Here is a 15850-nt window from a genome sequence, read left to right on the forward strand (position 1 = left end):
CATCTAGGTGACCAAGATACGGCCATCGCTATTTTTTTTTGCATTTGTGATGTCATCTTTCATGTCATGGGTGTTAGTCCTTGCAGTGCACAGTAGTAGTGCGAGTTATGTTTGCTTAGCTTACCATAACTGGTGAATTTCTGTTTTTGGTTTTATTTGTAGCCATAATGCGAATAGGTTGTTAGTGTAAAGTAAGTATAATATATATATTTGCAATTTTGCTGGTATTTACCTTGCAGGCAAAAGTTCAAGCTGCACTCTCCACAGCGATCAACAAAAAAGAATGGATCCGGATCCACAACACTGCAGTCAAATGATTCTTCCTTTATTTATCCAACCAGGGAAAGTCATAATGTCACCAAACATGGAAATCCATTTAAAAATAAAAGACCAAAGCAAAGAGGTCCTCCCAAAGTGTAGCAATAAAATTGCTGAGACGTTCTCGCGTTCCGCAGCCAACTCGCCGCTTGGTCACAACAGTTAGTCTCATTGTCAACAACACATTTAAAACAAGGGGCAGAGACAAAGAGGAAGGTTTAGGTGCGGAGTAGAAAGAGGACTAGGTTAAACTGTTTGATCCGGAAACCTATCCACATGTCGGCCATCTTTGCCTAGTGTGCTTTCTGGTTGATTGTACAATGGGGTAAGTATCAGTAATGTCACTTGTTTGTCATGCACCCACATTTTCACAGACTGTATGGCTTCCAAAGGTACATAGTGTAGCGCCCACATGGCTCAATGCCATAAGGAGATGTACAGCTTATTCAGACATGCAGTGCATATTGTGTCTAGCAGCATGTCTGCAGTGCATTGTGGGCATAAGTGCATAGTATAGATAGCATAGCATAGATTGCAGCAAATCATCCATAAAGTGCTGCCAATATACCATTTCAAATGGATTGTGTCTTCCCACGTATTCCTCATCTTGTGATTTTCGTTACCGCCAGCTTCACTGCTTCGGAATTTTTTTTTCGGCAGAGGGCCCTGTTCTCGAGGTCGTGCCATCGATTGTCCCTCGACTGGCTCCGTACCGTGTCGACGTCACTGTTGGTATAAATAGCTCGATCAGCGCCCGTTGGCTTCAGTTCCGTTTTTCCGATTGCTTCGCTCTCGAGAACGGCATGCTTTGAGATTTTCTGTCAGAAAATGTCATCATCTACTGCTTTTACACCCAAGACTGGGTTTAAGAAGTGTATCGACTACGGTTCGAAGATGTTAATCACCGATCCTCACCACATCTGGCTTTGGTGCCTGGGTTCAGATCATCGAACAGGCAACTGTGGCTCCTGTCAGTCGATGAAGAAGAAGGCCCTCTGTGAGAGGAAAGGTAAACTAGCGGTGGGGCGGGAAGCTTCGAAGGCCACTTCGAAGGCCTCGTTGAAAAGACATAAAAAATCGTCTGATTAAAAGAATCGGAACGTCACAAAAAACACTAGATCGAGGCGATCTTCATCGTCTAAAAAGGTTAAAAGGAGACATAGATCTCCATCATCCGATACATCGACCGAATTGGTTAGATGCCCTACTAAATCGGATTTCCCAAGAAAATGGGAAGATTTTAGAAGAAAGATGATGGAGGTCTTTGAGAATGCGGCCTCGACCCCCTCAAAGAAACCCCAAAAGAGCCAGACCCCAGTCGCTCCATTGTACGACACAGGGAAGTCTGGAACTACTGCGGTAAGACCTAGTAGTATGGGTGAAACCCGTAAAACTCTAGTCGACAAATCGTTGAGGAATCCACCTCATAAAAAACAGAAGTTGTCGAAAACATCTGAAACTTCGTCGACGCCATCGGCGCCGACAGCTTCGATATCCAAGCCTAAAACGTCTTTGACGCCTTTGTCGGAGACTTCATCAGGGTCGTCGATGATTCCTTCGACACCTTCGAAGAATCCTTCTATTCCTTCAACGAAAACTCAGGAGGAAGAGAGAAGATTTACGCCATTACCAAAATCAGACTTTAAGTCTGTGTCTTCGATTTTTGAAGAAACTGGCTCTGAGGATGAGGAAATCTCTGCTTTTGGAGTGCAATATGGCACTAGACAAGTTCCAGAGGAACTTATAGACCCAGAATCTAAAATGAGGGACCTGTGCGAGACTCTGCATTCTGCTAGTGGCATTGACACGTCACCTGAATTAGTTTGCAAGACCTGACCCTGCAAAACATGCAGAATCGGGGTACAGGAGTTTAATGAACAGAGTGGTAGAATATATGGGCTGGGGTAGAGCCTCACCCACTTTTGAACAGGACGATATGACGGACATAATTGTTCGGGGCCCCCAGAAGGATCCAGTTCTCTCCTTCCATGGGGCGCTTCATAGAACAGTGGAAAAGAACTCTGAAACCCCTGACAACATTGCTGCGGTAAACAGCAATTTTCCTAAGAAGTATAGAACTTCTACTTCTGATCCCCGAGTATCTGAATAGACATCCCACTCCAGAAAGTCTGGTTATTCAGGCTGCAACTACTTTGAGACAAACTGCATATCCAACCATACCTCCGGAATAGAGAGGATAAGAAGGTCGATGCTTGGGCCCGTAAAGTTTTTACTTCGGGTAGCATGCCCTAAAGTCAACCAATGTTACCTGTACCCTAGCCAGGTTAACACATACCCTCTGGGAATGCCTTTCGGCGGCAGCTGAACATATTCCGGAAGGCGAGGAAAGGGAAGGCTTCCTGAATATTGTCAAAGAGGGGAAGGAGGCAATGGGGGAATGTCTCCAGGCTGGACTAGATAATGCTGAAAGTATTAGCAGATCCATGGCATCAAGCACAGTGCTTCACAGATTTGCGTGGTTGAGAAAGTCGGGTTTTGCACCAGATGTGCAGGCCAGGCTTCTCAACATGCCTTTTGATGGCTCGAGGCTGTTTGGTAGTAAGGCTGATGAGAGCCTAGAAAAACGACAGACGTCAAAAGCGGCAGCTAAATCCCTTCGTGCCTCCATGCAACAACCTCAGAGACCCTATTTGGGCTCATCTTCCTGGAGGGATCATCCTTTTCGGTACTACACTTCTTTTGGTAGAGGAAGAGGACAGGCTTTTCAAAGGGGCAAAGGAAATGTCACTCGTGGTGGACGAGGAAAGACTACAAAGCCATCTTCAGGAACGGCATCTTTGCCCTCAGCCGCTCCTGCAGCCGCTCCTGCAGCCGCCTCCAAATCACTCTGAGGCCTTATCATACAAAACACCAGTGGGAGGCAGAATCTCTCAGCATCTGAAAGAATGGCAGGGCATTACTTCAGATGCTTGGGCACTGGTAACAGTAGATCAAGGTTACTGCCTTCCCTTCCTAAAAAGGCCTCACGATCATCCACCGGGAGCCAATTCGACCAGAATTCCAGACCCGCAACTTTTGCAGGAAATTTTAACCCTGCTAGAGAAAGGTGCAATAGAACATGTGCCTGTGGCGGAGAGGAACAAGGGTTGGTACTCCCCTTATTTTCTCATCCCGGAGGATTGAGACCCATCTTGGATTTAAGAAACTTGAACAAGTTCCTCAGGAAGGACAAGTGCAAGATGGTAACGCTTTCTCAGATCCTTCAAGCTCTCCAACTCCAAGACTGGTTGGTATCATTGGACCTTCAGGAAGCTTACTTTCATGTGACAATCCATCTCAAGCATAGAAGGTACCTGAGGTTCGCAGTTGGCGGTTCTTACTATCCGTTTCGAGTTCTGCCATTTGGGCTGACCTCCGCCCCGAGGGTTTTCACCAAGCTAAGGGCGGTAGCGGCAGCGAGTCTCAGGAGAGGGGGGATTCACGTCTACCCCTACCTGGATGATTGGTTGATCAGAGCACATTCTCCCGAACAAGCTCAAAAACATCTGTCGATCACCTGTCACTTCCTTCAAAATCTGGGCTTCTCCCTCAATTTCAAGAAGTCCCACATGGTACCATCCCAAAAACTCCAGTTTATTGGAGCGGTCTTGGACACTTCCTCGGGCAAAGCCTCACCTCGCGAGATAAGAGCTCTCCACATTCTGCAGATGGTAACAAAATTCCAGAAATCCCAGCATCTGCCGACCTTCAATTTTCTCAGGTTGCTCGGCCTCATGGCATCCTGCCTTTTTTTGGTGCCAGAGGCCAGTTTGAGAATGGCATCCCTTCAATGGGCCCTCAGGACTCCGTGGTCCCAGTTCTTGTGGAGTATGTCGGATCTTCTGCAAGTCCCGAGCGCAGTTGCTCAGGATCTCCTATGGTGGGCTTGCAACGACAACATTATCAAAGGGGAATCTTTTTGGCAACCATGGCCGGAGATAACAGTAGTAACGGACGCCTCACTCACGGGGTGGGGAGCTCATACCAACGATCTGACAATCAGCGGTCGTTGGTCTTCATTGGAGTCCAAACTACACATCAACCTGTTGGAGCTGAGGGCAATCAGACTAGCGCTGAAGGCCTTCCTGCCCTCTGTACAAGGAAAGAATGTCCTGATGATGACGGACAACACAGTGGCCGTGTACTACCTCAACAAAAGATGAGGCGTAGGATCACTACCACTGTGCAGAGAAGCAATGGAGCTCTGGTTCTGGGCAATACGGGAAGGAATCTCTCTATCGGCAGTTCACCTAGCCGGAGAGCAGAACACGGCGGCAGACGCTATGAGCAGGCAGAGCACAGTCTCCCACGAGTGGGAGTTAGCTCAGGAAGCCCTTCTGGAGATCTTCACACTTTGGGTAACCCCTCAAGTGGATCTGTTCGCAACCGAGGTAAACCGGAAGTGCGAACAGTATTGCTCAAGGGAATTTCCCCCCGAGAGGAGCTCTAGGAGACGCGTTTGTGGTGGACTGGGATTCCCCCCTACTGTACACGTTTCTTCCAGTCCCCATGATTCCTCAAGTTATCGAGAAGTTGAGAAAGTTCAGGAAAACCATGATCCTAATTGCCCCGGATTTGGCCAGAAGGACGTGGTACCCGGACCTTCTGGACATGTCCATCTGCCCTCCCAATACGTCTTCAGCAAAGAGAGGATCTTCTCTCGCAAGAGGAAGGACGGGTTCTCTATCCAGAGGTCAAGACACTCAACCTTCATGCATGGTTTCTGAGCGGTTGAGATACAGGGATTGGGACCTTCTGGACGACATAATGGAAATTTTGCTTTCGGCCAGAAGGCCAGCAACAAAATCCTTGTATCGGTGCCGTTGGAACAAATTCAGTAACTGGTGCAAAGATAAGGATGTGGACCCATTTCAGTGTGGCACCCCAATGGCGCTGTAAATTTTCAAGCGCTCCTCAGAAGAGGTTTCTTACTTCAAAATGACATTAATCATTCAGTTCCTGAAAGGACTTACCAATGTATATCCACCAGTACCGTTTCATGTCCCAACTTGGGATTTAAACATAGTTCTTAAATTTCTAACTTGTATACCATTTGAGCCTCTGCACTTCTGTCCATTGAGGCTTCTAACACTAAAAACTGTCCTTCTTGTAGCATTAACATCAGCCTGCAGGGTTAGTGAACTACGGGCTCTCTCATGTAAACCTCCATATACCACATTTTACAAGGACAAGGTAGTTCTTAAGGTTAAACCATCTTTCTTACCGAAAGTAGTTTCTGACTTCCATTTGTCACAAAAAATCATTTTACCAACATTCTATCCTCCTCCCCATTTGGGTAAAGAAGAGTAGAGACTGCATAGACTCTATCCCAAAAGGGCCCTCAGTTTTTATATTTCAAGAATGTCAAAATTATGTCACGATAACCAACTCTTTGTGGGTTATACAGGTCGTAAATTGGGGTTGATGGTGACAAAGCAAACTATATCCCGCTGGATCATTCTAGCTATATTGGAATTCTACAGCTTAGCAGGAAAAGACCCACCGGATGAGCTACGAGCCCATTCCACTAGGGGAATGGCTACTTCTGCGGCTTTTAAGAGGGGAGTCCCTGCAAAGTATATTTGCTCGGCTGCAACATGGGCATCAATGCATACCTTCATCAAGCATTACTGCTTAGATGCCTCCTCCTCCAATGAGGGTTCATTAGCCAGGGCGGTACTTCATTCCTTCCATGAAAACAATAACTTGTACTCCCACCTCCAAATTGACCACTGCTATGGGAGTCTATCACAAGATGAGGAGTATGTGGGAGGACACAATCCATTCGAAGAGCAAGTTACTTACCAACTGTAACGTTCTTTCGACTGGATGTTCCTCCCACGTATTCCTCATTGACCCTCCAAGCCTACCCCGCAGTACAGTTTACGTTTTCTTACACTTTCCTCTCACGATGGGCCTATCAGTCACAGGATACGCTTGGGTGTTCCACGAATATTTCCTTCGCAAAAACAGAACTGAAGCCAACGGGCACGGCTCGAGCTATTTATACCAACAGTGAAGTCGACACGGTAAGGAGCCCGTCGAGGGACAATTGACGCCACGACCTCGAGCACAGCGCCCTCTGCCGAAAAAAAAAAAAAATTCCGAAGCAGCGAAGCTGCCGATAACGAATATCACAAGATGAGGAATACGTGGGAGGAACATCCAGTTGAAGGAATGTTACTGTGTGTAAGTAACTTGTTCTTCTGGCACGCACACGTGAGGACATATACCACATGATCAGTTTCACAGGTGTGCATTTGTAAGAACCCTTCTTTTTCATAGTCAACCAGTTTGTGTATTTTCTTCTTCTTTGGGCATAAATCTTTGGACCAGGATGTCTTTGAAAGATCCATTTCTCCTAAAACTAATTTCAGGGTTGCTTTTGAGGCTGTTATATATAAGATGGCAATATTGGCTTGTAACTCACAAGAGCGTGTCGTTTCCTTTTAGCACAAGGTTTAGTTTGGATTTGCACAGCATTATAACAATGTTTTCTCATGCATAAAAACATTGATCCAATGCATGTCCTGTTACATTATTTTTCGTACTCCATACCAAAAAGCATAAATGGGTTACTTTGTTAGTCAGTAAGTGGTTATGAAACTGCAGATTTTAAATTAGTTTCTTTTGAACGATCAGGGGTTTTCACACGGGGTGGAGGGGGGGGGGGTAGGGGTGTGTGTGTGTGTGTGTGTGTGTGTGTGTGTGTATATATATATATATATATATATACATATATATATATATTTAGCGTTATGCAGCTAACAATGGAAAGCACAGAATGGACATATAGATATTGTGTGTGTGTATACATGTATGTGTATTGATAATTTAGTGTGTGCATGAAAACATGTCTGAAATGAAATGGCTGAAGAGGAAAATGAACTCGGCACATACAAGGTTTTAAGAATTGCCTGATAATTCTGCCTCGTCAGACTTTTGCAGCTCTGCTGATGGCTCTACAGTTTGACACATTGCCTATTTAATTTTAATTGATGGTTACTGTGTATGTTTATAACAATTGCTTGTAGATAATATCAAATAAGGATAACTGATCAGTTAGGTGAAATTGACCAATAATATAATATAAGATTTGGCAATAATCGTTTGTATTTTTTTCTTTTCTTCTTAGGAATATCTGTTTATGGGATACCCTGGTACCGCCAATTAATAGTTTAGCTCACGGTAAGCAAAATATGTCGATGAAATATGTATGTCTCTATGTTTAAAAAGTTTGTTCAACTGTGTTAAACATGTTTGGCAAGCATTCTAAATTATATTAGTGTTCTGAAGAGTATTATGGGATTAACACAATTACACTTTGCTTCCCATCTCGCTTTTCCTCTAGAGACTAATGGAAAACATTCTGCCATACAGTCTATCAACTTCGATGGCCAGTGGCTCCTTTTTTTATCATGATGTCTTCTTTAAGATTCATAACTGTTAGCCTACTCTGATAGGATACCAGAACACCTTTTGCAAAAGAATTATTTCAGTCAAATTATGTAAAATAATTGTAAAAGATGAATACTTGAAGATTCTGATTTTACTTATTTCAAACACTATTTTGCAGAGTCTGCATGTTGCATTGGTTTGTTGCCCCTTTAGTTTAATTAACCCTAACACACCCACAATGCTCTGCACCAATTCGTCTCATTTCTGCTCACCACATTTTATTACAAAATCTTCAATCTTCTTTTTGTTAGTACTGGAATTTCTGCATACAGTAAACACTGTTTTTTACAATCTGTCATGTTTTATCTTATCTTATTAAAATATATAGAGCGCAGCATAAGCCCGATGGCAACTTGGCACTCGCGAGAAGCATGGCTTTTTCTTGCAGGCAATGCCTCATATGTGATAGGAAGATGAAAGGGGATATTGAGCACTCCATATAACATGTTTTGCTTGTCGCACAACCATGGTATGCATAATAGTGAGCACTGTGGGAATATTACTTCTAGAACTCGGAGAGAAGGAAGGATACTTCAAGTGAAAATGGGTCTCCACCCCCAAATCTGGATCATTTGACAGGCTTAGTTAGACCCTCTGCTTAATCCTCAAAAGGGCATCCGTCTCAGCCTCCTTCAAGAGATGCCTTATACCTACCCTCTGCCTCCACAGAGACACCCTAGCTATCTTTTGCCCTCCAGCTGTCTTTTTGTCTTCTGTCTCCCGTTTGGTGGAGAGACAGACACCAAGGCACAATGCAATCGCGCAACATATGTCCCCATGGAAATCCACTTTAGCATTTTGGAAATACTCATCTGTTCAGCTACATTCAAAGTTCAGTTGTCTTTGAGGCTTGGGATTTCCACACCAACAGAAAAAAAAGTGCCTTTTACCAATCTCTTACCAACAGAACACATACAACCAGAGATGAGAAAAAGCTAAAGAAAATCCTCTGTAAGACCCATATTTTGTAAGCTGGCGTGGTTACAGTGTCTGGAGGAAGAGTTCATTGTTTGGCAGGATATTACCATTAAGGAGAAACCCCCCAAAATGTGTTGTGGAAATCTATATTCTGTCCCTAATACCTATATGCCAATCTAAACCAAAAATATTGGTTGAAACACAATTTGAATCAGCAGGTCTTGAATCGAGAAGTAGAAAAACTTCTTACGCTTGAGTTGCTGTAGTTTCCAGACAGTGAGAGTCTGGGACATTACATGAAATAATAAAAAGGTAATCTTTTAGTTCTGGATCATCATGTAACCCTTGTCATAGATGGCTCAAAATACTGCAAATCACAGAGATGGTTCAATTTATTTTATTAAGTGTTTCAGTAGTCTAGATCTATAATTTTGTCATGACCCTTGCCCCTGGCAAGTCAGCCTTCCAGTTAGGGCCAGGTCAAAGTCCTTAAAACCTCATCCAAGTCTCTCTTGGAGTCAGTCCTGGCGCCTTTGGCACCAGGCTCATAACCATCATGAATACCAACATTAGAATGGGACTATTTACTTGGGACTATTTAACTTGGGAGGTGGGGGTGGGGGTGGTCAGCCAACATGGAGGCACACATATAGCTCAGTTACAAGGAACTGAGCTATGCGGTCTAGTCTTTTGGGTGTGGCAGGCCTGGGACTACTTTACCTGGACTACTTTGGGTGTGGCAGGCCTGGGAATATTTTACCTGGACTACTTTACCTGAGACTATTTAAACCGCACCCAAACAGCAGAACATGCTTTGCGTTATTCTGCTGTGGGCAGCGAAACGCTCACCGTGTCCAGTTCTTTGATGCCAGCTTACCTGAAACCAAGGACCTGCAGAGAGAGAAAGAACACTACGAAACTTACCTGGAACAGTGTCCTGTCTTCAATCCATCGCTGACTTCAGTTCCACTCACCTGAAGGTACGAACTTCATCATCCGGCACCGCATGCATCCTGGAATACCATAATGTGGAAAGAGGAGAAAGAAAGACAGCATTAGTAAGCGTTTACTCACGTTTCCTCCCGTATGAAGAAAGCCACACAATTCTTACCTGGGTAGTCATCACCTGGTCAGTATCATTGCTGGAACATTACGGCACTCGGCGAGGCACATCGCAACCTGCAAGGAGAGAAAAGACACAGGTTAGCAATATAAAAGGCGAAACTGCGCAGTGCATCGCGCATTACTCACCGGACAGCATCGCGCACACCGCGCTTTCACCTACCGGCCTGTGCTCATCTTCAAACTGCATGACAACACCAAAATACCTTTCCATACCTAAAAGGAAAGAAGCAAGACATTATTATTCAAACTAAGAGGAACATAACTGCATATTAAGACTGTAAAGCAGCAAACCTACAGAGTCGCAGCAGGACTGGATTCCCACATGGGGGCTTGCACCAGTAAAGTAACTTGGTCGCTGCTCGCCCCCCACATCTACGCGCCCCTGCCACGAGGAGCAGGACGGAGAATCCACCTTTTACAATATTAACGTGAGGAGAAGGTCCAAGGAGGAAGAAGGGGTTGAGGCCAAGGGAGGTGGGAAAACATAAAGACAATCTGGTATTGAATCCAGCTCTCCTATATTGCAGACCCATCTTTAACCAGAGGCCTTACCAAGATACCGGGAGAGGGTTTGAGAGTGCAAATCATCCAACCAGGGCTGGGTGGCTTCCCCTGGATACCAGGTGAGCGTAACAGATTTCTATCCTAACCCGGGAATCCCTATTCTCCAGGTTAGTAGATACAGATGGTTTACCCCTACTGTCTAATTCTTAGATAGATTGTTGTGGTAGCCTGGAAGCAGTTGCCTTCTATATCTAGACTTCCTCAGGGACTTCTAGACTCACTGTACTCTATGTGTTGGTTAGTATCCATCCGTGGAGCAGGGATTTGCCTTCAGAAACTCGGCCTGACTGTCGTCTTCCTCTTGCACCCTATTGTTGCTCTACCTGTGTTCTACTCTCCTCTCTCTATTCTTCTCAGCTTCTCCCATCTTCCCCCCCTCCTACTTTCTGTGCCTCTCCTCCTCTGTCCCTCCAATGCCTCTCACTCCTACTACTGCCTCCACCCTTTGATGTTACTTCTCCGGCCTACACTACATCAATCCCTTCTCAACACTACTACTGCCTTCTCCAGCATGGGATCTGGCATGGATTCACATGCTCCTGAATATTCCCTGTCGTCAGGCTGGGAATCCTCGGTAAAAGAAAAAACTGTTTCACTTTCACTTTAAAACTATTTCTCCTCTAAATCAATCAGTGTCATCTGGTTCATACTGGCCCTATCCAATGACAGTCCTCTCCCTAAGCCCCGCCACCAGAGGGAGGCTCAATCCTTCATCACAACCCAGGATCGCTGAACCCGAAGGCTTGGCTCCTGCAGCCTTACAGTTTGGGGGTTACGAGTTGCTAGTGGACTGCAGGAAAGTCCTCGCCATGGCCAGGGCGTCGTTGACTTTGAAGTGCTACAGCCATAAGTGGAAGCGTTTTGCTAGATGGTGGCAGAAGATTACCCCACTGAGGGTCACGGCTCCACAGGTTCTGCCATACTTGCTGTCCTTGGCTAAAGCGGTTCTGGCTCACGCATCCATCAAGATACATCTGTCGGCCATCTCGCGCGACACCAGATGCCTGGGGAGATCCTTGCTGTGGTCCCACAGACTAGCCAAGGAGTTTCTCAAAGGACTTTTCTGATCCTTGCTGCCGTGTCCCGGCGTGGGAACTCAGCGTGGTTCTGATGAGGCTCATTAGGGCCCCCTTTGAGCCTATGCATCAGGCCCCACTCAAGTTTCTCTCGTGGAAGACGGCTTTCCTTGTGGCCATCACCTCGGCCAGATGTGTGGGTGAGATCCAGGCCATATCCTGCAAGCAACCGTACCTGACTTTAGACAAATCAAGTATGGTACTGTGTACACACCCCTCTTTCATGCGGAAGGTTCTGTCGGAATTCCACCTCAACGAGCCTCTGGTGTTGCCTGTTTCTTCCCTAAACCTTTGTCGCTGGCGGAGAGGGCCTTGCACTTGCTGGATTTAGCTTGTGCCTTGTAGTTCTACGTGGCATGCACAAAGAGTTTTCAGGAGACTTCTCAATTGTTTGTGAACTTTGGTCATGTGAACCATGGGAAGGGTTTGTCCAAGGCTTCCATTTTGTGGTAGCCCTCCAGCTGCATCATGCACGGTCATCGGTTGGTGAACCGACTGCTGCCGGGCCGTCCGAGAGTCCACTCCACCAGAGCTATTGCTGCGACGACAGCCTTCCTTTCTGGTGTGCCCCTGCTGTTCATCTGCAGGGCTACTATGTGTAGGTCCACGCACACTTTCACGAAATTCTACTGCTTCAACAGGAATTGCAGGGAGGAGTCCAGAGTTGGCCAAGCAGTGCTACGCAACCTGTTTGCTGCTTGAGGTGAGGTGAGAGTTAATTGCTTCTGTTGAGCCTTGCCACCTCCCCTGGTTGTGTAATGTTGTACTGCTGTGTATTTGTTATTTATGAGCATGTAAATCCATGCCAGACCGTATGCTGGAAAGGTTTAAGTAACTTCCCTGTAACTATTGTTCGAATGGATTGTGTCCTCCTACGTATTCCTCATCTTATGATAAACGTATCCCAGCTTCAGCTGCTTCGGAAATGTTTTCACCAGGGGCGCTGTGTTGGAGACCGCAGAGTCGAAGTGCCTCGAGGGCCGGCGTCGACGTCATCCACTGTATAAAGGGCTCGAGCAGCAACCGTTACTTCAGTTCTGTTTTTCTGACGCAACTGCTTTGTGTTACGAACGGTGCATCAATGATTTCTTCTATGATTTCTTCACCTTCAACTCCCTCCACACCCAAGAAAGGGTTAAAAAAATGTCTGAAGTGTGGCAGGAAGATGTCTATGACTGGCCCCCATTGGAATTGCCTCTGGTGCCTCAGCCCAGACCATCAGGTTGATGAGTGCGGGTCCTGTCGGGCCATGTCAAATAAGGCTCTTAGGGAATGCAGAGGTAAGCTGGCGGTGGGGGAGGAGAAATATAAGTCTTCGAAAAGACAAAAGGATTCGGATGAATCCGGTAGAAAATCTTGTCGCAAGTCGAGGAGGTCGAGATCGGAAAGTCGCTTGAGGAAGACTTTCTCGTCTTCAACGAAAAAGTCAAGAAAGCGACATCATAGGTCTTCTTCCTCCTCGTCCTCTTCTGAGAGGAGAGTTACGTACCCTTCAAAGCACGATTCCCCAGAAAAATGGGAGGCCTTCAGGGCTTTGATGCTGAAAATATTCGAGAAAGCGGCCCAACTCCCTCGAAGTTGCCGCGTGGTGATCATGCCTCTACTAATTCTAAAAGTGACAGAGGAAAATCAAGATCCAAACACGCAAGGGTTGAAAAGGAGTCGAGAGTGTCTTCGCGGGAAAGTTCCCCGATGCCTCACTCTAAGTCTAAGCCTCCGGTGCATAAATCGGGGTTAAAGGAATCGGCATCGATGTCGAAACCAAAACTCGGCACCGTCGACGACCATAGCGTCAAGACCGATCACAAAGATGAAGCCAACACCTGTAGCTGTATCGAAGCCTCCTTCGATAGCATCGAAGCCTCCTTCGACACCGTCGAAGCCAGCATCTACCCTATCAACACCTTCGACCCCTTTATCGAGGCCTTCTCCAATAGCAGGAACCAAGTTGACGCCATTTTCCATGCCTAGACAAATTCCACCTTCTTTGCCAGAAAAGGCTTTCCACCCTCAAACTAGACATTAATTTTTTACATCCATGTCATCTATATTTGAGGAACATTCCTCTGAAGAGGAAGTCACTCCAGCTGGAGTCAGATTTGGGGCCAGAGAGGTCCCTGATGAACTAGTGGACCCACAATCAAAGATAACAGACCTTTATGATTGCCTACAAAATGCCAGTGGCTTAGATACTTCACATGAAGTCGATTTTGAAAAACCAGACCCTACAGATCACAGTGATCCCAGTTATAGAAATCTTATGGGAAGGGTCATTGATTATATGGGTTGGAAAGTAGCTTCCCCAGATTTTGACCAGGATGACATGACTGACATCCTGAGTGAGGGTCCCTTAAAATATCCTGTTTTACCATTCCTTAAGGCTCTACAAAAAAGGATAATGGCAAATTTGACTAATCCTGATTCGATTCCAGCAGTAAATAAAAAAACTGGTACCTGAATATAGGCCAGCCATATCAGACCCAGAGTATTTATCCAAGCATCCCTCGCCCGAGAGTCTTGTTGTTTAAGCTGCTACCTCCACTAGGCAGTCAGTTTACCTATCAATACCACCAGACAGGGACGATAAAAAAGTTGATGCTTGGGCCCGGAAAGCTTTTACTTCCGGCAGCATAGCCCTTAAATCAACTAATGGCACTTGCACATTAGCAAGATTTACTTCTACCCTGTGGGACTGCATGTCTTCAGCGGCTGAACGCATCCCGGAAGGTGAAGAACGGGATGGTTTCTTGGCTATAGTGAAGGATGGTAAAGAGGCTATGGAGTAATGCCTTCAGTCAGGATTGGACACTGCAGATAGTATAAGCAGGTCCATGGCTTCTAGCACGGTCTTGCGCAGATTCGCATTGCTAAGAAAATCTGGTTTTGCACCTGGTGTGCAGTCTAGATTACTTAATATGCCCTTTGACGGCTTGAGGTTGTTTGGCAGCAAGGCGGACGAGAGCTTGGAGAAGCTGCAGACCTCGAAAGCGGCAGCAAAATCACTCAGCGCCACTATAAGACAACCTCAACAACACTCTTATGCAGGCTCACCTTCCTGGAAGAGTCCCCCCTTTCGATTCTACTCCTCTTTTGGAAAAGGGAGGGTGCAGGCCAGTCACAGAAGCCAACAGAGAAAACCTTTTCGTGGTGGAAAAGGGAGAGGTGCTAGATCAGCCATAGCAGCAGCTATTCAGACTCTTCAGCTTCAGGACCAGCTGGTTTCATTGGACCTTCAGGATGCTTACTTTCATGTGCCAATCCATCTCAAGCACAGAAAGTTCCTGAGGTTCGCAATTGGTGGTTCTCATTATCAGTTTCAGGTTCTACTATTTGGGCTAACCTCCGCCCAAGGGTTTTTACCAAACTGATGGCGGTGGTGGCAGCGAGTATCAGAAGAAGGGGGATTCACGTCTACCCTTATCTGGACGATTGGGTAATCAGGGCAAGTTCATCCAAAAGAGCCCAGGAACATCTGGCCCTGACCTGCCATTTCTTACACAGTCTGGGCATCTCCCTCAATTACAAGAAGTCACAAATGATTCCAAGCCAAAAACTCCAATTCATCGGCGCAATCCTGGACACGTCCTCAGGGAAAGCCTTGCCTCCCGAGGAGAGAGCTCACCATATTCTGCAGATGGTAATGAAATTTCAAAATGCCCAACATCTACCGGCGTTCGATTTTCTGGTGCCAGAGCCAGATTGAGGATGAGATCCCTTCAGTGGGCCCTCAGGACTCAATGGTCCCAATTTTCTGGGGAGATGTCAGACCTTCTACAAGTCCCAACCAAAGTGGTTCAAGATCTCCTATGGTGGGCTTGCAAGGAGAATATCCTCAAAGGGGAACCTTTTTGGCAACCATGGCCGGAGATAACGGTAGTGACGGATGCCTCACTCGCGGGGTGGGGATCCCACACCCACGATCTGACAAACAGCGGTCGTTGGTCTCCATCGGAGTCCAAACTACATATCAACCTTTTGGAGCCGTGAGCAATCAGACTAGCGCTGAAGGCTTTTCTGCCCTCTTTACAGGGAAAGAATGTCCTTATAATGACGGACAACACAGTGGCCATGTACTACCTCAACAAAAGAGGAGGCATAGGATCACTTCCGCTGTGCAGAGAGGCAATGCAGCTCTGGTTCTGGGCAATGCAAGAAGGAATCTCTCTATCGGCAGTTCACCTACCCGGAGAGCTAAACACTGCAGCAGATGCTCTGGGCAGTCAGAGCACAGTCTCCCACGAATGGGAGCTAGCTCAGGAAGTCCTTCAAGAGATCTTTGCCCTTTGGGGAACCCCTCAAGTGGATCTGTTCGCGACCGGGTCCAACCGGAAGTGCGAACTCTATTGCTCAAGGGTATTTCCCCAAGAGGAGCTCTAGGGGACGGGTTCGTA

The 15850-nt window shown here is 46.3% G+C and overlaps 1 protein-coding gene across 2 annotated transcripts in view; it reads left to right on the forward strand.

The window, feature by feature from the left end:
• DMXL1 (Dmx like 1) overlaps window positions 1-15850 on the forward strand; it is a 1868248-nt gene that overhangs the window by 1717021 nt on the left and 135377 nt on the right. For both annotated transcript variants that reach the window (XM_069625559.1, XM_069625560.1), the window contains exon 41: window positions 7454-7506. In XM_069625559.1, coding sequence (XP_069481660.1) covers window positions 7454-7506 — 53 coding nt within the window. The remainder of the gene's footprint in view (window positions 1-7453; window positions 7507-15850) is intronic.

This window comes from Ambystoma mexicanum, chromosome 6p (assembly GCF_040938575.1).
Source record: "Ambystoma mexicanum isolate Mex_15411 chromosome 6p, UKY_AmexF1_1, whole genome shotgun sequence".
Taxonomy (NCBI): domain Eukaryota; kingdom Metazoa; phylum Chordata; class Amphibia; order Caudata; family Ambystomatidae; genus Ambystoma; species Ambystoma mexicanum.